This window comes from Chenopodium quinoa, unplaced genomic scaffold (assembly GCF_001683475.1).
Source record: "Chenopodium quinoa cultivar QQ74 unplaced genomic scaffold, ASM168347v1, whole genome shotgun sequence".
Classification (NCBI taxonomy): domain Eukaryota; kingdom Viridiplantae; phylum Streptophyta; class Magnoliopsida; order Caryophyllales; family Amaranthaceae; genus Chenopodium; species Chenopodium quinoa.
In genome coordinates, this window is record NW_018743920.1 from 8128714 (window position 1) to 8153376 (window position 24663).

General features: G+C 35.3%; 4 protein-coding genes and 1 pseudogene across 5 annotated transcripts; 4 read left to right on the top strand and 1 right to left on the bottom strand.

The window, feature by feature from the left end:
* Positions 1-1983: 1983 nt before the first annotated feature.
* On the top strand, positions 1984-4578 carry LOC110688391. The gene is made up of 9 exons (XM_021865131.1): positions 1984-2178; positions 2771-2841; positions 2924-2989; positions 3087-3184; positions 3291-3328; positions 3446-3533; positions 3630-3959; positions 4069-4134; positions 4229-4578. Exons 2-9 carry the CDS (start codon positions 2784-2786, stop codon positions 4370-4372), a joined length of 888 nt encoding a protein of 295 aa, XP_021720823.1. The 5' UTR covers positions 1984-2178; positions 2771-2783; the 3' UTR covers positions 4373-4578.
* A 985-nt stretch (positions 4579-5563) lies between these two features.
* LOC110688392 (ubiquitin recognition factor in ER-associated degradation protein 1-like) lies at positions 5564-8543 on the bottom strand. 2 transcript variants are annotated; one of them, XM_021865133.1, is made up of 11 exons: positions 8326-8543; positions 8057-8096; positions 7832-7889; positions 7660-7740; positions 7315-7339; positions 7141-7173; positions 6936-7057; positions 6659-6789; positions 6349-6572; positions 5993-6252; positions 5564-5884 (listed from the first exon to the last, which is right to left on the bottom strand). In XM_021865133.1, exons 3-11 carry the CDS (start codon positions 7832-7834, stop codon positions 5789-5791), a joined length of 975 nt encoding a protein of 324 aa, XP_021720825.1. In that variant the 5' UTR covers positions 7835-7889; positions 8057-8096; positions 8326-8543; the 3' UTR covers positions 5564-5788. The 2 variants fall into 2 exon arrangements, with proteins under 2 accessions (XP_021720825.1, XP_021720824.1); XM_021865132.1 differs by lacking the exon at positions 7832-7889.
* Positions 8544-8635: 92 nt separating this feature from the next.
* On the top strand, positions 8636-13877 carry LOC110688393 (M-phase phosphoprotein 6-like). Its single transcript, XM_021865134.1, has 5 exons — positions 8636-8819; positions 9075-9178; positions 11994-12075; positions 12184-12266; positions 13220-13877. The coding sequence occupies exons 1-5, from the start codon at positions 8778-8780 to the stop codon at positions 13464-13466; spliced, it is 558 nt and encodes a 185-aa protein (XP_021720826.1). The 5' UTR covers positions 8636-8777; the 3' UTR covers positions 13467-13877.
* A 2426-nt stretch (positions 13878-16303) lies between these two features.
* On the top strand, positions 16304-18979 carry LOC110688394 (scarecrow-like protein 30). Its single transcript, XM_021865135.1, has one exon. It carries the CDS (start codon positions 16697-16699, stop codon positions 18764-18766), a length of 2070 nt encoding a protein of 689 aa, XP_021720827.1. The 5' UTR covers positions 16304-16696; the 3' UTR covers positions 18767-18979.
* Positions 18980-20198: 1219 nt separating this feature from the next.
* Positions 20199-24386, top strand: LOC110688395 (annotated as a pseudogene).
* The last annotated feature ends 277 nt before the right edge of the window (positions 24387-24663 follow it).

Sequence of the window (24663 nt, forward strand, 5' to 3'; positions counted from 1 at the left end):
TACTTACCATGCATGCCTTTTCTTTGGGGTTAGAGAGGTGATACTTATCTTTCTTTTGATTATTATGAAGACTAGAATGCCTATAAAGAGAATAATCTGTTATGGGCTCTTGTAGGAATTTGATATGTCAACTTATGGGGAATGTTTGAGTGCTTGAAATACAGAAATCTTCATATCAATTTTATATTAGTCTCTTTTTTTTTTTTTTTTTTTTTTTTTTTTTTTTTTTTAAAAGGAATATTGGTCATAAGTATTAAACATTATATAAGGCATACAATTATTGCTTTAAATATCTGATATTTTCTAGCAAATATAAGTATCAATTTAATTGCCTTAGTGGTGCAACTGTGCTGATCTATACTAAATTTGAGCATATGGGGAATAAATGTCAGGGTTTTCGTCAGATATAATTCTTATTGCAGTTGATTTACTTTGGTTTTTAGGTTTTGATTGTGCTCATTCAATTTGAATTGGTTGGATCAGGGAGATTTGGTTGGTTTTGACTTTTGTTGATTTGATTTGATTATCGGGATGCAAGTGTGTGATCTTATAATACATGAAATTTAGTGGAATTTGCAGTTGAAAATATTGATTAAATGTGACAAAAATGCAAGTTAGTTCGTTGTTATTCTCTTATATGCTTATGCCCTTCGATTAAATGGGACTTGGACATTTTTTGATGTGGTTTGTGTTTTTTTTTTTAAATAGAATTGCAGGTCAAACCCCAATGCCTTACTTATGCATGTATTCATGGTGTATTGGTGTAGGTTAGTGTCATTGCGTATTGCTTATTAGTAGCTTGTTGCGCATCTGGGGAAGGCCGGCATGGATCAAGCCTCAAGGATTCAGGCGTCGCACGGGCAATTTGCGCTCGTCTCGTGACAGCACACTATTGAAAAAAGAACAAACACGAGACTTTTTGTTGGTTTTTTTTTTCTTCAAATTATTAGTTACTTAATACTTGTTTCATTGTATGCATTGGAATGAGCCAATACAAAAAAAAAAAAAAACAACAATGTGTTAGTATAAACCCAAAACATTAAATCTTCGAGTAATATTGTATTATGTAAGTCGAAGTCGATCTAATGATTCCAATTTTGGCCACCTGATCAACATCTTTCCTTCATTTACGAATGACAGTATTTTACCAAATTTCGAATCTTGATAAATTTTGCTGACTATTCCACTTTCTCTTTTGATAATTTACACTAAACAAATGTATTATATGTATTGTCATTGCGAGACTTTATCATGCTTAACTAGCCCGTCAATAATTTTGGCAAATATTGAAAATGGTAAATGCACACTACATTAAACACACCAACACTATTATTTTAAAACAGTTTCGCCTAGCCTTCTTAAACTTACAAATACATTAAATAATGCTCTAATGATAAAAAATTACACATTTTATACTTTCTGTTTAATTTTACCAAATTAGAGGGCGTCCGCAATGCAACAACTAGTGAAAACAAATGTGAATAAGAAATTATTATTTCTAGATAAAATGTACTGTACTTTATTATCTTTTTGCTTGAGATACAAGAATTCCAAGACAATAAAAAAGCTTATGATGAATTTAACAAGAACAAGACATTGTAAAAAGTCGGGAATCAAATCTAATATTTTTATAACACTACTTAAAACTCGTTTTATATTATATTTACATGTTAACTTGATACTTTAGACAATTAAATTCACCGTCCAAACCTTCCATGTGAATTTCCGTACTACACAATTTGATTTATCAATTCTTCATAATCAAAAACTTTAATAAATCCACCATTTTTTTAATTAATAATAAAAATACACTCATCCATGCACGAGAGATCAGTCATCAAATCCAAATCTGAATAAAATCTCAACCATACACAATACACGTGTAAGGTACCCATTCTTTGACTATGACACATGTAAATAACCCATTTGATGATTTCTCTTTTATTTTTTCGGTATTGATACCCAAATTAAAATAAAATAAAAATAGGAGGGAACAAAAATTTATATCATGAAACTTTTCTTACGTTTAACGGCTAAACCCCCATTTTTCCTATTTCTCTGATTTTCTCTATTTAAACCCCTTATTTTCAAGGCATTCAATTTCTGCTTTCCTTCTTTTATTATCTCTAAATTCTCTCTCTTCTTCCTTGCTTTTTCATTGCCGACATTTCAGATCTGGTATGTGCCTTTTTCATTCTTTGAATTAATTCCCTTTATTTATTTCTTTTTGTTAATTTTTTTTTTTTGATTTATTGTTGTCAAATTGCTATGAAGATCAATGATGTTGGTTTGGTATTGTACTATTTATTTTATCAAATTTGTGATATGGGTTTTTTTTTTTTTTTTTTTTTTTTTTTTTTGGTTTATTGGGTTTTCTTTTTGATAGTCATTTGATGAAAAGTATTAATTTTTTTTTTGATTTATGTATGTTTGATCTAGGAAAGTTTTGTTATTGGGACTTTTCGTGTGCGTCTAAAGTTTTTTATTTAATTTTTTTTCTAAAAAAAAACCTGGAGTATACACCATACAAAATGCTTAATCACCCTTAATCATACGGAAAAATGTCAGTATCGCGTGTGGTGAATTCTTATATTATTTGAATACGATGCACTCCTTGTATACAAAACCTATCGTTTACTAAGTTTGTTTTTTTGAAGATCTTTTAAAGAAACCTTTTTGCTGCCATTTTGTGTAGATTTTTTTATGAGAAAAGACACTATTTTTCTTGGGGAATGATAGTTGATTCTGGATAAATTTGGTTTGAATGCAGATTTTTGTTAAAAATGGAATTCGAATTAGAGCACAGAAACCAGCCTGCCAAATATGACTGCCTTTTATTTGGTAAATCATTTTTTTCATTTAACCTTTTAATTTGATTTTCACTGAAGTAAGAATGAAAATTTAAATACTGTTTGATTTTCAGATCTTGATGATACCCTCTATCCCCTAAGTTCTGGGATTGCTGGTCATTGTTCCAAAAATATCCAAGGTACTTTATTCTTGAATTATTTTTCTAATTGTCATTCCCTTTTTTTTAATTAGTATTGAATTTGACAAAATTTTAATATTATTGGTAATATTTTTAGATTACATGATGCATCAGCTTGGAATAGAAGAGAGTAAAGTTCCTGACATGTGCTATGTTCTGTACAAGTATTATGGAACTACAATGGCTGGTCTTAGGGTATGATTTCAATCCTCTCTTTGAAGTTTTGTTGGTTTAATTTTTTAGTATTTTCGGGTAAATTTGTATAATGATCGCGTTAATTTGAAACTTTTCTTGTCACCAGGCAGTCGGATATAACTTTGACTATGATCACTACCACAGGTTTAACTTTACTAATTCACTATCATTGTAATAGATGACATTGTTTTGAGACTTTTTGAGGGACAGCTTGATTATCTGAAACAGAATATCAGTCTGATTTACTTTTTTGGTTTGCAGTTTGGTTCATGGGAAGTTACCTTATGATCTGCTGAAACCTGATCCAGTTTTGAGGAATCTATTACTCAGTCTCCCTATTCGCAAACTGGTAATTTCCTTTGCTTTTTCTAATGAGCTGAAGAATTAGGAATATGAAGTGTTTATATAGATGTTTAGATGTTCTAACTTATGGTGGTGTGCACAGATTCTCACTAATTCTGATGAGCGTCATGCTGCGGAGGTTCTACGTAGGCTAGGTTTAGAGGATTGTTTCGAAAAGATTATCTGTTTTGAGACACTTAATCCTACTGACAAGGGTAAAGTGCCTGTGGCTTTAAGTGCAGTTGAAGAGAATTCTCCTGTTGTTGGAGATTCAGACTTGCAGAGTTCGGTATCCAACCCTGAAATTTTCGACATCTTAGAATATCAGCCTAGTTCTGGTGTAACTCTTCCACCAACACCAGTTGTCTGTAAGCCCTTTGAAACAGCATTTGAACAATCCTTTAAGATAGCAGAAATTGACCCTCAAAGAACAGTAAGTTTGTACTTTCATCTGGTGTTCGATCTTACAGTATGCAATTTTTTTTTAAGTTGAGCTGTTTTTTGCATGGATTAACATAGTGATATTGTTGCATGTATTACAGTTGTTCTTTGATGACAGTGTTCGCAATATTAGTGCTGGTAAAAATTTGGGTCTTCATACTGTTTTGGTAAGCTTGATTTTTCATCCGAATTTGGCAAATGTGATGAAGCTAATGCTTGTTTGATGTTTAGCTAATTTCTTTTCGCTCTTTTCAAACGCAGGTTGGAAAATCTGAAAAATCTGTAGGAGCAGATTATGCCTTAGAAAGTATACACAACATCAAAGAGGCATTCCCAGAGCTGTTAGTAGCTGAAGATAGATTGGAGAATGTTAGTTACCCACAGAAGATTGCTGTGGAGGCTTAATTTAACTTTTAGAATCAAAGATAAACTAGATTATCTCCCTTCTTTCTGATTTTACTAACTGCAATGTCTTATTGTATAACTAAAAGAATATAATTATGCGGAGGTAGAGTAGCCTTTGAATTTGGTGTCAATATAAACCTACTATTGCCTTTTGGCTCAATGTATTACTTGTTATTAGAATGAAAGTTCTCTCATATTGTATCTCATTCTATGTCATAGCTCTTCTTATCTGATCTGCACATCAATCATAGTAATTTAGTATCGCTTCACTTTCAAATTCAAGAGTTTAGCGACTTATATTGCAACTTTCCATTCTATGAAGTTTATGTTAGTAAGGTCGAAGTTGCACATAATTTGTGCTTCATATAAAAGTCTCAACGAAAAATGGCTCATGGTTAGACCATCATCATACACAGACGGTAAAGATTGATGATAGCGACTTGACATTTTTAGTGGTAGGAAACATTTTACAGCTACCATGATTTAGGAAGTTGAATTTTCGATGTGCTGTGTGTAAGGTTGGAATTCAGTTATGGAACATTCTTGAATGAATGACCTTTACTTGGTTTGTCTTGAATAGTTTAGACATAGCTGAGGAGATTTGGTTGACATATTCTGTACTTCCACTTTCCTTGGTATTGGATTCTTAGGCGCTTATATAATTGTCACTGTCATATCTCATACGGAGTAAGAAAGTTGGAGATGGTAACATCCATTAGTTCTTTACCTACTTAGGTTGACTATTATCAACTTATGATCAGTTTACAGTAAGTACTTGGGAAAAAGTTGATCCTTGCTCAACTTTTCAGCTTTTGTATTAAGTTTACAAGCCACACTTGCCCTTCTTCCTTATGTTGGATCTTTGATCAACTAGTTTTCATACAACAATTCAATGTTTAATTAACCATTTATCTAGAAGTTGCAGGGAAAGCGGTTGCTAGCCATAGAGTTGTAATACTGCGGTCAAGATGATTTTTGAAGGTGAGACGACTACTGGGAAGTAGTGTTTCTGGTGAAGGATGGGAAATGTCAGAGAAACATCTCTAGGCTGGGGAAAACAGCCTGCAATTAACAGAGACGGCAAGTATATTGATAGAAACATGCATTGGCACTATCTCGGTAGTGTATACTGTAGACTCATCAAGTCATGGCTTTGGTGTTGCAGGCTGTAGCCAAAAAAATTAACAGAGATACGGGAAATTAAAGTTATGAATTGCTGTATGCCAAGCGCTCTAACCAATTATGATTTTTTTACAGTCATTCAAACAACATGGTTACAAACCTATCATATGTAAATTATCGGTTATGATCAATTTCTTAGAATCTATCCAAATTATAACAAAAGAGGTGGAGTCAAACTATCAGTAAGTTGGGGGCTTCATGCTCATCACTGAATTATAATTCCTCTTTCCAAGCTTAGCCTTTCAGTGAATATTTCTTCCCTGTGAATGCTTGGAACTTTGGTTCTTCTGCTTTTACAGGTGGCTCTTCCTTTTTCACATTCTGATTGCTCTAAAAAACAGAAAATGCATTTGGATCAGCCAAAAGAATCACAAAACAGAACAAAGCAAAGATGATACATACAATGGAAACAAGATAGCCCAAAGAATATATACGTACTTTTGGCGTCCCATTTGCAGGTTGGTCTGACCTTGAACCAAAAACAAGCTTCCCACAACTTCGAGTAGAACTAGTGGAGCTCGATGGTGTTTCATTCCTGTTGCACTGGGTAGAAGCAGGGGTTTCTGTTGCTTTAGTTGTACTTGACTCTGGATTTTCAGCTGTTTCATCAGTAGTTGTTGAAGGTTTTCCATTCAAGCGTCTCCCCAGTCCCGTGAATGGGTTAAATTTGGCAATTTTCTTATCTGGCTCTTCTTCAACTACAGAAATTTTATACAATTTGTTACTAGACAGTAGACATGAATACCCCAAAAAGAAAACTTTTCAAGGAAGTGTCCATACGAACAGGAATTAACCTTCTGGCCTTGATCTTTTTGTTGGTGTTGGACGTGATGGCTTCTCAGGTTCTTTATAATCAAGGGGTGGTGCAAAGTCAACCTCACAGTCAGTCTCGATAATACTGACAGCTGAAGAGGGTTTGGTCTCCACTACATCAATGTAAAATCTTTTGTTGTTATAATCAACCACGATTGTGTCTCCTGTGGTTAAACATGAGAAGCTCCTCAAACTAGTCTCTAAGCTGCAAGCAGACAAATAAACAACCACTGACAAACTGATCCATAGCTTGTCTTCCAATCAACTATTGAGCTCAGGCTAGCAGCTTACACGACTTTGGGGTTGGATATATCAAGGAAGTCCTTGGTGTGAGGTTGGAGTTTTACAAATTTTCCCTTCGATAGACTAGCATTCTTAACTTGCACAATGTCTCCCTCCTGGAGAAGCATATTCTGCATCATCTGGTGCAAGGAAAGAAGGCATTCAATGCTAAGTTCAATAAAACACTCTATGTAATAACAACACTCAGTATTAGACTGTTCTATAGCTCTCAATCCCCCCTGATTTGTCTTTCATGCCCAAGTCAACAAGATCAAGCAAGAATTACCCAGTATGGAAGATAAATTAGGCCTTCATCAGCTACAAATTCCAGCACCCCACAATGAGTGACACGATCAGCAGATGGATTGCTCAACTCGAACAACATTGGATACTCGATGTGCAGAAAAGCTAAAGAACAACATATGTTATTTCAAGCAGAAAGCACATCTTGTACACAATTATAAAGGCAAGTACTTGAAAATAGTTTTTACCAAGTCGATCAAGAGCTGATGGAGGCATTATGACTGCAGTAGAGAAGGTCGTAAGTACACAATAAATTTTCATAAAAATCAACTAGAAATGCAGCAAAAGTCACAACTATGTTATCTCATCTAAGTAAATAAACAAAATGTGCAAGTCATGAAATCTGTCATGTATATACATACTCTTATCGCCCTTCTCCAGTTGCGGCTGCAAAAAAAGAAGACTTGTATGAGTTGATCATGATATAGGAAAAGCATTGCTGACCGCAATAAATGTACAAGTGAACTAATTCAAAGTAATTACTAGATACAAGAAAGTAAAAGGGGAAAGAAAATAAGGGTATTCAATAATCTTTGGTCTAATTAAGGGTCAATTTAACCATATTCACCAATTTAGAACACATAACAGCTTAAGGAGGGTCAAAGCGACATCACGAATCATATAACAAGGCTGATTTATTACATGTATGACTAGAGTTTCATCAACAAGAGAAGTTACAAAAATGCAATTCTGCTCATTTGACAAACCTTATCAATAAAAGAGGCAGGGTAACATCGGTAACTTTGTGTAAATGTCGAATTGTGTCGACCATAATCTTCATTATAAGACTGCAACAATCGAAACAAACCCGTCATTAACGGTAAAATCTCAAGCATTCTAACTACAATTTGTCATTGATTTACTTAATTTGTCACCAACCATCTAGTGTCAGTGCTTCAAAAACTGATTTCCAGATTACACAGATCATATCCGATTACTACAACAACATAACTCTAATTTCAGTACATTTATTACATGTAAATTCATTCTTTAACTCCAATTAAACAACCAATCCAACAAAAAAATCATTAATTTTCGCAACATAAAACAATTAAAATTAAGCAACAAGAACAATCAATCATCAACCCTTAAACCTTCACATACCATAATTTCCGAGATTCACAAAATCAGCACCAATTAATTCCTGTCAAAAACACAGGAAACTTAAATCAGATGAGTTGATTTCAAAAAAAAAAAAAAAAAAAAAAAAAAACAGTTACAATAAAGTTCAATATTTTGAATCAAAATTTCCAATAATCAATCATAATTTATCTTGACGAACTAATAAACAAGAAAAAAAAAAGTACCCCACAAAAATTAAGATTATGACGAATTGACGAGGGAATTATATATAAAAAAAAAAAAAAAATTACCCAGAAATTTCTTTTAAATTAATTATAATGAAGATGAAGAAGACGGTGAAAAGAAAATTTTGAAGTAGAGATCCCTTTATATGAGAGGTGGAGAGAGAAAATAAGGGTGTTAAGGATTTTATAGTTTCTCAGAATTTTATTGTCTGTGTTTCCTAAAATAGGGAATTAGTATGAATATCTTTTATAACCGTTGATTTTATATTGTGATCAAGGGATTCCAAATCAACCAATAATATCGTGTTTCCAGCTTTCTTAAAATAAGCCGCATAACAGAAGATAAAAGGGACCAAATTTAGTAAATATAGAAACTTTGAAGTGTTTTTGCCTCTAGGTTTTTTGGGCAACCAAACCCTTATTTTTGGTTCTGCAATCCCAAAACCCAAAACCCTGATTGTAAACCGGAGAAATTAGAGGTTTTGGGAGAAAGATTGCATCTTTAGGAGAGAGAAAGTATGGCAAAAAGGGAGATGTCGGCTACTTTGAAGAACTTGAAGGTAAAATTTTATTGAGAATTCTTGTAATTATGTGTTTATGTTTGTAAATTTGCTATATCACTTTGAGATTTGATCTGGGTTTTTTCTTGATTTGATCTGGGAATGTCTTATTATAGTGTTTTCAGTTGAGATTTGGTGTAAAGATTAGGTCTTGAATTTTATTGTATTGGTGTTATAAATTGAACTTATTAAATTTTCTAATATTTTTTGGGTTACTAATTTGTGTGGTTATCTTGGGTAATTGCTTTGTAAAAGTTTATGCAAAGGGGAGCTCAGAAAGAGGAGAAACCTAAGAAGGAAGTGGAAGAAACCAAGCCGGATGGGAAATTTAATTTCCCTAGTAATGTTAGTAGAAAATGGTAGGGGTGTTTTATTTAATTTCATTATAACTTTCAACAGTGTTTTATTTTTCAGCTGATGAAATGTGTTTTCGTTATGACTGCATGTGTATATTAAGTGTAAATTTTAGAACAATCCTAAAGAATCAGTTAGATTTAATCGTTGGTTCTGCCACCATGGTGTGTTTTGGAGGAGGCTTTTTGTGGACTTGTTATGGTTAGCAATGCTGCCTCTGTTGAAAGAGAAGAATGCTGGAAGTAGGGTTGATTGGGGAGAGGCCACTTAATCTTAGGTAAAGTACTAAAGTCTATTGGATCTTTATGGCCATATCAGCAATGACTTTGTCGAGAGAAGTTGCTCCATAGGATAATATTTTTAGGCATTGAGTCGACAAGGGTGAATTTCTGATGTGTTAAATTGTAAGTTTACTTATCAGCTTTTAGCCATCGGAAATTTTTTTAACAACTGTTTCTAAGTCAGTGGAACAAGTTAACAAAAACACTATATAACTTGGGCAATAGATGAACTATGTTAGTGCAACTTACCTAACTTTCATTGGGTAAGCTACTTCCGTAGTTTTGTAGGAAACAAGTTTGGGAACTTCAAGTTTTGTGGAAGATGGTTAAACAGTACATGCTTTTTTTTTTTTTTTTTTTAAACCTTGGAACTGGTAAAGTCCTATGACTGTGTCCAACCAGTTAAGTTGTAAGGTAATGGGTAAGGGTGGTTAATTAATTGCATCTAGAGATCTTGATTTTAACTCCCTAACCTGTCTAATGACTTGGTATTAATACTATGTGGTGGTGTTTGTTGTAAATTGTGATGAAGTCTAGTGAATTGTACCCTTCTCACTTCAATTCTTGTACAGTTGAAGTTGAATGTTAGCTCTCTTGTCAATAATGAAGTTGAATGTAGCTGGTCAACTCATGCCCATCTTTGCGTTTTGGGTTTAGTACCTCCACCTTTTCTGAAAATTAGATGTTTATCAGGGATCACCTTGCTGCAAGAGACTTTTACGGTTTTAGTAAGTTGTAAACTTGCATACGCAATATAGTCCTACCTCGCTGGCTGTAGGCTATCATTCAGGTTCTCCTTAGCTTATAGCAACATTTCAGTGTTTGTCATCACCTACTTTTGGATACAAGCTAGTTTTAACTGTTTTAATATCCTCTTTCTTGCTCAGGGTCTTTGTTTGCATTTTCTCGTCTGTTTTAAACTGATGCACTTTGTTAACTATGTTTGGTGCTAGACCTCTAGTACCTGTCTGCCAGACATGCATATATCTGTATGCAGAGGCAGACTTTGGCCTCTTGTCCGTTTTAACAAAGTTTCTTTTTCTTGTTATTCAATGAAATCCCTTTAGTATCTGACTGTCCATGGATTTTTATATGCCCAAGGTGAAAAAGAACTGTATTGTGCTTTTTAAATTTTGACATTTGAATTTTGATATCAACATGACTTTTACCGTGTTTCCTGACATATTTTTAAGTCTCTGTGCCCCTCCCTATTTCTCTCTCTGTACGCTTTTTGTATAGCTGTTAGAATCTAGGAACAGGAGCTTGTCGGGCCCAAATCACCAAAGTATGAAATGTTTTGTATATTGAATAACAGATGATGTGTTTTAAAATGAGGGAGAGATTATTTTGTGGATAAGCAAGGTTCCATAATGGAACTCTTGATCATAGATATTGGTGGGTGTACATGACTTTATAGTGAGTAAAATACTAGAATGTTGTTTGTATTGATGCACCAACATTGCCTGCGGTTTTTTCCCCTAATTTGTACCATATTTTTCTAGGTTTACTATAGCATTTCCTATGCTAGATTTCTCTAGTCTTTTTCATTTGTATTGAAAACAATCTTACATACATACTTCTAGGCATAGAAGATTTTCTAGATTACTTTTTCTAACACTTCCCCCTAATCTTGAAAAAATGAGTCGCATACATGTACTGTTTTTGCTAAACTCCATCTTACTTTTTATCTTTCCTGAATAATCTTGCATTGATATTATAGCTCTTCGTTTTACTTGTAATACTTGATTGGTGCTTTCTTTTTGACTGGGATTTGTGTTGATGCTCTCCTTGTGTTTGCTGTATAATTTTCATGTCTTGTCTAGAATAGATTTAAGTTGAACTCCATGCTCTGTCTTGCACCCTTCCTGCATCTTGATCCAGCAAAGCGGGTTATTGTTTCACCCCAATTATATTTTGGGTCTATGGCCATTACATATTGCTCTTGTTGCCCGCATTCTTGGGTCTTGCTAAACTTCTTGTTTTCAGATGATTCAGATCTAGAACCTTTACTGCTTGGGTCTTTTTCCTGGCTTCTGACTGGGGTTTTTGAGTTTTGCCCCTCAAGGAATTAGATTGACGATTAATTTTGGGCTGTTTTATATTTTCCACCCATGATTGCTTTTGGTTAGAACTAATTTCAGGCTATCTATACATGTCAATATTGTGGCTTGTCTTGGCCATCAACAATTTGGATGGCATATTGGCTACCATATATGTGTATGTGATAAGAGTAAAATATGTAATACATGGAGTAATATTGAATAACAGATTTTGGGAAGTGTTTTGAGGGTTGGGGGGGGGGGGGTGGTGGTGGTTGTTGAGCTGTTAGTGGCTGAGGGGATTGCTGCTGAGACTTGAAGTTTGGTTTTGTTTTCATCATAGCTTGATGAACAGATTTTGGCTGTGATCTTTTATTTTTAAGAGTTTAGCCTGGTTGACCTGGATGTTTTGATCACGAAGAATTGATTAAAAGCATTTATCTAGATTTGCCCTTTGTTTGTGGCTGATACAGAAGCATTGACTTCACTTTAACTCGCAGTGTGGTCATTATGGAAGGAGACCCCCATCCAGGGACTGTAAGAGGTCGCATGTCATTTCAGAACTTCAATCCAACTATTGATGTGAGTATAATAGTTGAGTGGCCTTATATTTCTCAAGAACTATCATCCTCTTGTTCTCCTGTATTTGTTTTCTGCCTTCTACTCTCATTATAAAGCTTGAATTGGTAGAAACTGAAAGATGAAGCGGCTAATGGTCATGAAGCAGAAGCATCAACATCGTCAAGTTTTCAAACAGGAAGAAATATGGACAGGTATATTGTTTTTTTCACTGTCAGCTATCTGTGTTGCATTGTGGATATGGCATGGAAAGAGATAAGTGACTTCCTGAAATTATAGGGAACTAGAAACATCTGGTAAATGTCTTAGCTAAACTGATTTAGATAAACTAAGAAAAAATGTTGATAATCACCTTGTTATATTTTGACTTTAGTGCCATCATTTCTGTTGAAAGATTATATTGGTAGAACTTAAAGGTGACTGCAGCAGAGGTCTTAGAGTGGGAATTGCTTAGTGATAGTGTCTCAACTCTAAAGGAGGATTCTTCTGAGCCTTTTGAAACATGAAACATATCAAGAACTTGAAACCTGACCTTCATGAAGGGTAGTTGTATTGTTGGGCATTAGAAAACAGACCTAAATTAGAGGTGTGACCCTTTGTTATCCAAAATTAGAGTGGAATTAAACTGTGATCAATTACTGTTTCTGCATGTTAATAACTAATGACCGGACATGTGTTGTTTATCTGTATTCTGTTATACATTCTTCCTCCGAAACTCCAATTTTAAATCCAAAAAAACTCCTCTGTTAGTCCATTAGACCCAAAATATCTTTTGTGTTGTGTGTTAAAAGCAGCTCTATTCTCAATGAATAATTTAGACCAGTACCTTAAAGACTGAAAGTTATATTTTAGACAAGTAACTTATAATTTAGGCAAGTATCATACTTCCTCCGTTTTTTAATTAGATGCATCATTTTAGAAATTGCGGACTCCTGTGTAATTTTTGGAGTAGAGAGAGATAGAGGGAAAAAATATTGAGGGCCCATGTGATATGAGAGAGATAATAAAGAGAATTTATTGATTAAAAGGGAAAGTGATGCATCTAAATTGAAACTTCCATATGTGGAAAGTGATGCATCTAATAAAAAATAGAGGAAGTATTTGGTTTTTCATAGAAAGTGTGAGCCTTCATATAAAGCCTTGACAGGGAAAATGATACATCAGATCGTACTGAGATGAATAAGGGCACCATTGATGCTGATGAAGAACTAAAACGGAAACAGCCTGAGACATTGTCAAAGAAAAACAAGCCCAAGAAGTTGCAGAAAGATGGTCAAGGGAACAAGCAGCCTTCTCCAAGTGAGAACAGTTTTCACAAGCAATCAAAGCGAGATAAACTAGACTACAATGTACTGGTGCCCCCAAAGTCTCAAAGCAAGAGAAGGGGAGGTTAGTCAGGTCGTAATCAAAGTGAGATAAACTGGACTACAAAGTACTGGTGCCCCCAAGTCTCAAAGCAAGAGAAGGGGAGGTTAGTCAGCTCATTTTTACGGATTGACATTTAGAATGATGTCACATCTCTTTTATTTGACTTAGAAAAGTTTGTTCACTTTGTTGTTATCCACCACCTTGTATACTTATCAGTTAGTTTGTCAAGGAAACTTTTTATTGGATGATACATAAAAAGCATTTTCCTTGTCCAAAAATTTGTGATTTATTATTTATGCCCTTCTTGCAACTCTGCAAGAATCAATTGACATTGCTGATATTCAGTGAAATTTTCAGTTGTATAATCTGAAGAGTCTAAACTTCAACTATGTTGCAGTTTATGCCAATTTGAGAATGTGTTGTGCTTGTTTTGTTCATGTCTCTATACTGAAAGGAGTATGCTACTGATTTAGCCCTTTTAGGTGCCCTGACATGCTGATGTGTGCTTATTCCACGGCTTGCTTAGGCTCTGTGTGCCTTTCAAGGGCGTCATGGCTTGCAATGTGGCTGCATCTACTTTAGTTTCGGCCTTTGAAACGGTCACTCAAATTGTGAAGGCTCACAGTCTCATCAAATATTTACAGTCAATGATACTGTAAACAGAAATCAAACTAATGTCCCAAAGAAAACTTCAATGATTAGGATACCCTTGACAACAGGATAACATGATTAACAAACTTTCAATTCAAATAAAGGGGAGATTCTAGAATGTAGTGGTGGATGCCCATGTCTGGAAGGAAGCTTGGGAGTTAAGCCAAAGCAGTTGACTGTTCAGGTGGTTGAGTCAACTCAGCCAGATGAATGAGAATGCGTCACTGTTGACGTTTCTTCGTTTGTCTCAGACTCAGTCAAGTGAGTGGTCAGTGCTATATTATTGGTGTGAGTTATGCAGTTTTGGTCAATGTTAATAAACAAATTAATCATTTCTTTGTTAGCCAATTTTTTTTTATTAATCTAAAATTTTAAGAAGTTGATGCTCTCTCTTTTCCTTTTTGTTTGTTCCAAAGTAAAATTCATTCTTGTTACGGAGTAAGAAACATACATAACTGCAACCATATACAGCCACTAGATGGTCACATAAAGGCCTGTGGTGGCCTTATTGTGAATGAAATATAGTGCATACGTAACTGCTAAATTAATAAAGTAAAGACAAAGTGGACATTTCAAGCAACTCAAATGACCTCTTGAGGTCTATGGAAAACATCTAGACCTCTTATCTTTTCAGGTCTGAAAAAAGTCAAAATTGTCCAAAACTTAAGATTATAATAAACACTTTCGGACCAATTTTGGATTTTTTTTTCTAAAAATTGATGTGATTGCGTGGGGTATCCCTTGGGGTTGTAAAAGTTGGTTTGGAACTATAATAAACCTACCAATATGTCTATAAAGTATCGAAAATGAGTTATTTCAGAAATGTTGTATTGATATTCAAAAAATCCAAGAGATGTTCCAATCACCAACTTGACATCGCAGGGTCCTACTAAAATGTTGCAAATACTGTATTGTGTGTCTGCGCGTGCAGTGCCTCATAACAACCTCTGTACTTCGAAAAAATAGCACCCCATAACAATCACTTTGCCTCATTTTAATACTTTAAAACTATACCGTGGGTAAGTTGAAGTCGTTTCATTTCTAGATGATTATATTTGGTATATTATAATTGGAGATAAGTACATAATGGACGGCAAATGAGCACATGATCTGAATCAATGGAGATCCTAAGAGATATTATGCGGCTCATATATTAAGATTTTGTTTCCGACACATCAACCTTGAATCTTGCACATTTTGACGTTTCACATGTACTGTATCTTGTTTGAGGTCACGGCGGTAATTATTCCGTTAACTTCGAGGACGGCCATTGGCCAATCAAGAGATGATTCATATGAAATGGTATAATTGGTATGTCCTTATTATTGGAATAATAGATACAATGAAGATTTGGCAAAGGGGTCATGTCAAATTCAAGTAGGGATTGGTTTGATTTTTTGAGTAAATTTGGGGTTTATCGTACATGGTCTATTGTCGATAAACTTTTTTAGTATGAAATATAATCACATTAGATTAGTTCGGCGATTTAACTTGAAATGTGGTATATTACGTTATTAAAAAGGTTTGAATAATTAGATGCGTGTTACTATTCCTAAATTAATAACAATTTTGATACTGACTATTGTTCCATGTCAAGTTCTCTCTATTTGTGTTGGATACTTGACTATAAATATTGGTTAGGTGAATCATAATTCAATCGACATACTAATATATAGATCAATGGCTTAATGTAGTATAATATTTTGTTAAATAAATACTTGTATTATGCATGTTCTATGAAGTAAGTAGTAATTGATTCAAAGACCAATATATTATTAACAATTTCATATCATCTATATTATGAACTTCATAGGAACCGTAAAGGTAACTCCAAACTCAATAAACACCTAAAATCACAAACTTAAATCAAATAAGTGAAATAATTCTATCAATTTCAAACCGTGATTAATACAAATATAACTGTACTTAACTCGAATCACGTCTAAAATATACTTTTGTGTTCCTAATCTCTAGCCTCTTTTGTTCGTACTGCATTTGTATAACAGAATCACTTTATTATCGTTAATGCAAGACTAAATCGATCACACTTTTAGCTAAATCAATCAAATTAAATTCCTGATTAAAAAATGTTATGCAACCAAAAGTGGCGTACGGAGTAGCAGTCAACTTAATGTTGAGTCGTTGTTCTTGTTTATGTAAGCATAAAGCATGTTCAAGGAAGTTTCTTGGTTAATATTAATATATACTTTGTATTAAATTATGTCATACTATGAATTCATGAATTTCCACCCTTAAGGATGTTTAATCCTATGTATATAATCACATCAACTTTTCTTTCGCATGATTAGATACCTGAATCTACGAGTTAAAAGTCAACACTTCCTCAAATGTCTATCGTTTGACTTTTCTTCAAATTCCTGTTGAAATTTCTATCTTTATCTTTTGTTGTTAATCTTTTGACTTTACTCAATTTCCCCCCTTTTATCGATTTAAACATCTACTTACTTGATTTTCCTTGTTGATCTTTATGATAGTTTGGATTTTAGTTTCGCTACTTCATTGCACACCAACTGTTTGATTTTTTGTCTGTTAGAAACTCCCTGATTTTCTGAAAAGTATTGATTTTTTTGGTTTAAAAAAAAAAATGTATTTTGTTCCTGAAGAAGGGTATCCAAGCTTTTCAAGCTCTGAAAGATGTGTCAATGGAAATGGGTCTTTTCAAAACTATGGTTTATATGAAGAACCCATCTCTGTAAATGACCCACTATATGATCAATACTATCAAACTCATGAAGACAATTCAGAGATACCTGATTTTTCTGATGCATGTCTTAAGTACATGAATGATATTCTCATGGAAGAGGATTTGGATGATAACCCTGCTACTTTACAGGATTATCATGCACTCCAAGCCACTGAGAAGTCATTCTATGATGTTCTTGCAGGTGAGACATACCCGCTTTGTCCCGATCAAAGGCCGTTATCAGATGATCTCAACATAAACTGCAGCAATCAGGGGAGTAGTGGTTGCTATGGTGTCGGTGTCGAATCCAACTGGCTGATCCATCAAAGTCTGTCAGAAGGATTTCAACACATTGATGATACTCATCATGTGTTGGAGTCAACTTCAGAGGGATCTGGCTCTAGCAGTAGCATTAATTGTTTGAAGGATGGGGTTGCAGACTCTCCTGTCAGCACATTATTTGTCAATGAGTTGAGCTCTGTAGTCAATTCCGGGATTAGTCGAGCATACAAGGAAAAGAATTATGAGGGTATTGGAGATAGTAGGGAAGAACAGGGTTATGGATCTAGGGGAAGGAAGAATCTTCATAGAGAAAATACTGGTCAGGTGGAAGAAAGGAGTGCAAAACAACTAGCAACTAATAATGAGGAATATTCGGAAATGGAGAAGTTTGATGACGCGTTGATGATTAGTAAGGAAGAAAACAATGATATTTTAACCTGTATCAGCAATAACGCAGTTAAGGATGCCATTCAGGATTCAGAGCAGGACGAAGAACCAAAAGGGTCCAAGAGTAAGCGTAGAGCAAAGCGTGGTAAGAAAAAGACTAGTACAGAAGTGGTGGATCTTAGAACTCTCCTCATTCAGTGTGCAGAAGCTGTATCATGCGCTGAGCTTAGAACTGCAAATGAGCTACTCAAGCAAATTAGGCAGCATGCTACGCCATTTGGTGATAGTGTACAGAGGATAGCACATTATTTTGCAAATGGCCTTGAAGCACGTATGACCGGTACAGGCTCAGAGCTATACAAAGCTTCTGATTGGAAGCGATTTTCATCCTATGATATCTTGAGAGGCTACAGATTATATGTTTCTGCTCTCCCTTTCCAACGGACCACTCATTATGTAGCCAATCAGACAATAGCAAAGTTGGCTGAAAAAGCACCGAAAATACACATTATTGATTTTGGCATCTTTATGGGTTTCCAATGGCCCTGCCTAATTCAAACTCTCTCAAGAAGACCTCTTGGCCCTCCAAGGCTTAAAATTACGGGTGTAGATAATCCCAAGAGTGGTTTCAAACCTGCACAGACAGTTGAAGAGACAGGTAGAAGATTAGCAGGTTACTGTGAGAGATTTGGAGTGCCTTTCGAGTTTCAGGCCATTGCACAGCGGTGGCATACCATAAAGCCAGAAGATTTCAACATTGAAAAGGATGAGCTTGTTGTAGTTTCCTGTCTTTATAAGTCAAGAAGGCTGCCTGATGAGACTGTTGATGCTGGCAGCCCGCGGGATACTTTCTTGAAGTTGGTAAGGAGCTTAAATCCTGATCTATTCATCAATGGTGTTGTCAATGGAACATTCAATGCTCCCTTCTTCATCACTCGGTTCAGGGAAGCACTTTACCACTACTCTTCTTTGTTCGATGTGTTTGAAGCTACCATGCTTCGTGAAGATCAGCAAAGGCAACTGATCGAAAATTACTTGTATGGTAAAGATGCCATGAACATAGTAGCGTGTGAGGGGAGTGAGAGAATTGAGAGGCCAGAGACTTACAAGCAGTGGCAGGTGCGCCACAAGAGGGCTGGATTCATGCAGGTACCACTGGATCAAGGAATTGTAAATACAGCCAGGGCAATGGTAAGAGCAAATTACCAGAAGGATTTTATGGTGGAGCAAGACAGGCATTGGTTGGTTCAAGGTTGGAAAGGAAGGATTTTGTTCGCCATATCCTGTTGGAAACCTACTTAAATGAGCAAAGTGAACATTAACATTTTAATTTATTCTGTTGTGATTTAACGCCAAAAATATGTTAACTTCTGCTGCATCAGAAATGAATGTACGGAGTTGTAGCTGACATAGATCAAAATTACTAAAAACTTTTTGTAGTAATTTCAAAGTCATGTATTGGTACTGGTAAATCTGAATTCAATTCTATGAGATACAGAACTATTCAGCTTTTCCCTTTCAAAATGTTTACCAATTCAATGCTGTCTTTTTATTTGGTTCATGCGATTATTGGTGACCTTGATAGGTACCTGGTGATTCCTGTGCCTAGATCATTTTTTATCTTTTTTATTTTTGGGTTTCCGGATGCTGCCAGTGCCATCTTATGTGTATCTTCCAGAATGCATCCAGTCCTGGTGGTTCCACCGATATCTAACTGATCTCAGACAAGCCAGCAGAAAAGAGTTTTCTGGGCATTTCTGTCACATTTTTTATGTGAGTTAATGAATTATCTTTGATAAGTCTGCTAAAACATTCTCTGTGGTTACTAGTTAGTGGTACACCATTGCAGCATATGCATCTTCCAGTGCTAACTCTATGACAGGATGTTCATGTTTCCATTACAGAATGCAGCTCGTTTTTAGAAAGCTTTTTTCTTCAAGTTACGTGAGAAATGTAATGACAATGATCAATTGCATAGATTCTCAAGGTATATAAAGCTGCTATGAATCAGAAGTGCACTGATTTTCTGAGTCAAAAGTTGCATTCTGTTTTATCATTGGTTAGCTTCTAAAACTCTGTCAAACTGTTGGTATAAATCTGAAACCGCCTCTTTTAGTCAAAATATACTTATCTATGCTGATCATGTCTGATAAGTTACTTGATAAAACATGTCAGCTATCTATGAGCAGCCAAGCAATTTACCAGTAAAGGCAAAATTACAATTGAATCCTTGGCCCTCCCAGAAGGTATGTCCAAACTAAAAAGCTCACTTGCTCATGTACAATGCATGTTAGCTTGAGAATGTGAGAGGTGTGATATTACACTTGGGTGTAGGATGGACACCCTAGGGTTCGAGTAACATAGGGCAAAAGCTTCACGACAGGAAAGTAAAGTTTTTGACAGAAATAATAGAAAAATCATTGAGATTTGCACGACTTATTATCTCTTTCTTGGATAGCACTATAGCAGTGAATCCTCCTTGGGCAATATATTCAAAGGAATATATGCATATATGGAAACTTTCATATTATTATCCGACTAGATTTTATCTTTTTGGTAGAAAATTTACACGTATAGTTTTCTTGCTGAGTAGATAAAATATCTTTAAAATATCACATACAGAGCATGTCAGCATTGGTGGTAAGAAATTTACCAAAAATACTTCTGATGGTTTTCTTCGGACCAAGGACTCATCAGGTATAAATTCTGCAATCTTTCATCCTTGTTCATACATATTTTTAGCCGCTTATAATTTCAATTGTCTATTATTTCTCCCTTCTTCAGTTAATAAAATGGCTGCTAATCTTAAGGCTCGTTTAGATGAAGCATTATCTACTCACCAAAATGAGATTCTCATGTTCTTCTCGAGGTGATTTTTCCTTACTTTGCATATCTTGTTACGGGGGTGGAAGGGCATGAGGGAGGTAGTGCAGTGGCATTCATTGTATCAACTTACTACTTGCATAATTGTGATAATAATGCATATAATATACGAGTTTAAATTTGATGCTTAATAATGCTTATTAATCTATGAACTTTGATGCAGAGTTGAGACCCACGGAAAAGCAATCCTTCAGCGTCAGCAACTGCTTGCTGAATTTGAAGAGCTGAATCTTGCTGATGGGTTTTTTTGCTGAAGTTATTAGGTCTACTCAGGTGCTACAACCTTACTGATCCCTTCTTTTATGCTGAAAGCAATACTGCTTTTCTGATCTCTCTCTCTCTTTCCTTTTTTTTTTTTTTTTTTTTTTTTTTTTTTTTTTTTTTTTTGCAGGAAGCAATAGTTTTCCTTCCATCAATTGCTCTTGTTATTCGTCAGAATCTGGGTGTCTGGAACTACATATCTTTTGACATCAAGAATCGTGTGGTTAAGGAACTGACAACGGCAGAGTTTCTAAGACTCAAAGAAATGGTGGTCGATGAGAAGTAAACATTATTATTTTTAACAGTCAAATACACTATTATAACCTCCTCCTCAACAAGGGTTGTTTTGTGAATCTTGGTTTAATATAATGCAGCTTGAAGGAAAAGTTTGTACTCGAACTGGATTTCGAACCATCCTGTGGATCATTAAACCTTCCCTCTCTTCCCCAGTCAATTGGGAATGGCGCTGAGTTCCTCAACTGCAGCCTTTCTGCTAAGATGTTCCAAGACGGAAAAGGCATGGTTAATCTTCTTGATTTTCTCCGAGCTCATCACTATAAAGGGAAGGTAACAGTGAAGCCCACTACTTCATTAATTAATGGCTAACCAAAGTTTGATGTTTGATTAATTTTTCTTCTTTTGGGTGCAGTCTTTGATGTTGAATGACAAAATTGAGGACCTGAATGCTCTTAAGTCTGCATTGCTTAACGCACAGGAATATCTACTCGCCCAACCTCCTACTACTCCATACTCTGACTTTGAGATGAAGCTCCAGGAGATTGGATTTGAGAGAGGATGGGGTGACAATGCTGAGCGTTCTTTGGGCATGATCAGCCTGCTTCTAGGCCTTATTAATGCTCCTGATCCATCCAGTCTCGAGAAGTTTCTTAGCAGAATCCCTTTGGTTTTCAACCTCGTAATTCTATCTCCTCATGGTTACTTTGCCCAGGAAAACGTCTTAGGTTATCCTGACACTGGTGGCCAGGTTCATCATCACAACTTAGAATCAATTGATAAATACTTTTTATTACATTTTCTTCTTTTTATTCAGTTCATGTATTTCTTATGTATGATCTGTAGGTGGTATATATCTTAGATCAAGTTCGTGCATTAGAGGCTGAAATGATACTACGCATTAAGCAGCAAGGACTAGACATAATCCCACGAATCCTTATTGTATGTTTATGGTTTAGTTCCCGCATTTCTTGGCCTAATATATACAAACTACTTGCTCATTTTTCCTATCTGCTGAATTCGTATATATAACAGGTCACTCGTCTGCTACCAGATGTGGCTGGTACCACCTGTGGGCAGCGCCTTGAGAGGGTTTATGGAACTCAGAACTCTGACATCATCCGTGTTCCATTCAGAACCAAGAAAGGAATGGTTAAGAAATGGATATCAAGATTTGAAGTATGGCCTTACCTAGAGACATTCACTGAGGTAAATAGCATATATGAATCATTCATATTATTTTCACTCTTTACACCCTTCAAATTTAGAAACATTAATATTATTTTAACCTTAGGAAGTGGCAAATGAACTTTCCAAGGAGCTGCAAACCACGCCTGATTTGATAATTGGAAACTACAGTGATGGGAACATGGTTGCCTTGCTTTTGGCACATAAACTAGGAGTTACTATGGTGTGTTCCCTTGATTATGTAATCCCCTCTTTGTTTATAGACTTATTGTTGGAATGTTTTCTCTTATCTATCATTGTTATATAAATATTTGAAGTGCACGATTGCTCATGCTCTGGAGAAGACAAAGTATCCAAATTCAGACGTGTATTGGAAGGAATTCGAGGACAAATACCACTTTTCCTGTCAGTTCACAGCTGATCTTATAGCCATGAACTACACGGATTTCATCATTACTAGTTCATTTCAAGAAATTGCTGGAAAGTAAATGCCCTCATTTCTAATATTTCTGAGCAATTATTTCTGTACCAATTTTTTTTTTACTCTAGCTATATCATTAATATCTATGCCCTTTTATTTCGCAGTAAGAACAAAGTAGGACAGTATGAGTCTCACATGGCGTTCACTCTTCCTGGATTGTTCCGAGTTGTCAATGGAGTTAATATCTTTGATCCTAAATTCAACATCGTCTCACCAGGAGCTGATATGTCGATTTACTTTCCATACACCAAAAAGGAGTTGAGATTTACCCAACTACACCCTGGACTTGAAGAAATGCTTTATGGCTCTGTTGAGAACAAGGAATACATGTAAAATTATCTTTTCCCCCACACTTGTTAACAAAACTTAGCTTATTACTTATTTAGATTCTGAAACAGTCACTATTTGACACAGGGGCGTGCTCAAGGACCGAAACAAGCCAATCATATTCTCTATGGCAAGACTTGACCGAGTGAAGAACATCACAGGACTTGTTGAGTGGTATGGAAAAAGCAAGAGGCTTCAGGAATTGGTTAACCTTGTAATAGTAGCCGGAGATCGGAGTAAAGAGTCTCAGGACTTTGAGGAAAGGGAGGAGCTAAAGAAGATGTATGAACTCATAGGAAAATACAACTTGAATGGGAAGTTTAGGTGGATTTCTGTTCAGATGAGCAGGATGAAAAATGGGGAACTTTATAGGTACATAGCAGATACAAAGGGGGCGTTTTTTCAGCCTGCTCTCTACGAAGCCTTTGGGTTGACTGTCATTGAAGCAATGACCTCAGGGTTGCCAACTTTTGCGACTTGTAATGGTGGCCCTGCTGAGATTATAGCTCATGGCAAGTCCGGGTTTCATATTGATCCATACCAAGGTGATAAAGCAGCTGAACTAATAGTTGATTTCTTTGAGAAGTGCAAGGTTGATCCTACCCATTGGGAGCTTATCTCAAAGGGTGGACTAGAACGAATCCAGGAGAAGTAAGCCCAATATTTATACACAATGCAGTTTGTTTAATTGTTTTCCCTACTTTCATTTTTCTATGTCTACTTTCATTTTGCGTTTGATTTGCTCGAAATTATGCAGATATACATGGAAAATTTACTCAAAGAAGCTGCTCACACTTGCCGGGGTTTATGGCTTTTCGAAGTATACTTCTAAGCCTGATAAGAGCAAGGCTAATCGCTACATTGATATGTTGATGGCCATTGGGTATAACAAGTTGGTAAGTTGATTATGCTCATCTTAATGGGATCTAAACCTCTATTCAATTTTTATTACAAACATGCACAAAATTAGAATTATTGACACTTAAAATCCGTCTTCAGCACTAGTATAGCAAATCGTAATGGCACTCTTTACTTATTTTTCAGGGTCATCTAACAATTTCTGGTATCTGATAGCACCTAAATTACCTTCATCATGATCCAAACACTTTTTGATGTTTTTCTTTTTGCATTTCTTCAGGTGGAATCAGTCCCTCTTTCTGCCGAGGAGTAAATTGTAAAGGATATAAGTTGTGGTGCACGTTGTTACGAGCCTTGTACCTAAGCTAGGATGGCATAATTTTCTATAGTTTTGGTCGTCTGAGTATGTTCGTTCTTAAGTTTTGTATGTCCTTTAGACTTTCTGGAGAGTGTCAAGCAAAGATTCTGATTATACAATAAACAGAAAAATCAATATTTGAATAAAAGGTAAATTCTTGGTGGAAATCATTAGCATTGTAAAGCTTTAACCACAGTTCGCTCGTTTTATTGATCTTAATCATGTTTATGCCGGCTATGATAGAATATAGATTGATAGTTGGATTATAAAACTTAAATTGTAATAATTAGAAATTGTATTTCTACTTTTAAATGTAATAGTGAAGTTTTTGTATGAGATTTGAAAACACACCATTCACATTTAGGGGGCGTTGGGTTAGAACAATGGAAATAATTTGGAAAAAAAAAACAAATAAGAGGAGAGAAAGGAATCATTTAACTATTATCTTTGAAGGGTTAGGGTATTTTAACCTTAAGTTTTTAAAGAGGTAACAAATGGGTGGAATCCCTCTTAGGTAAAGGTAATTGTTACCAAACCTTTTAACCAAACATTTGATAATGGTAATCCTTTTTTTTTTTTAGTTGACACGTATTCCTTTTTAGGAAGTTT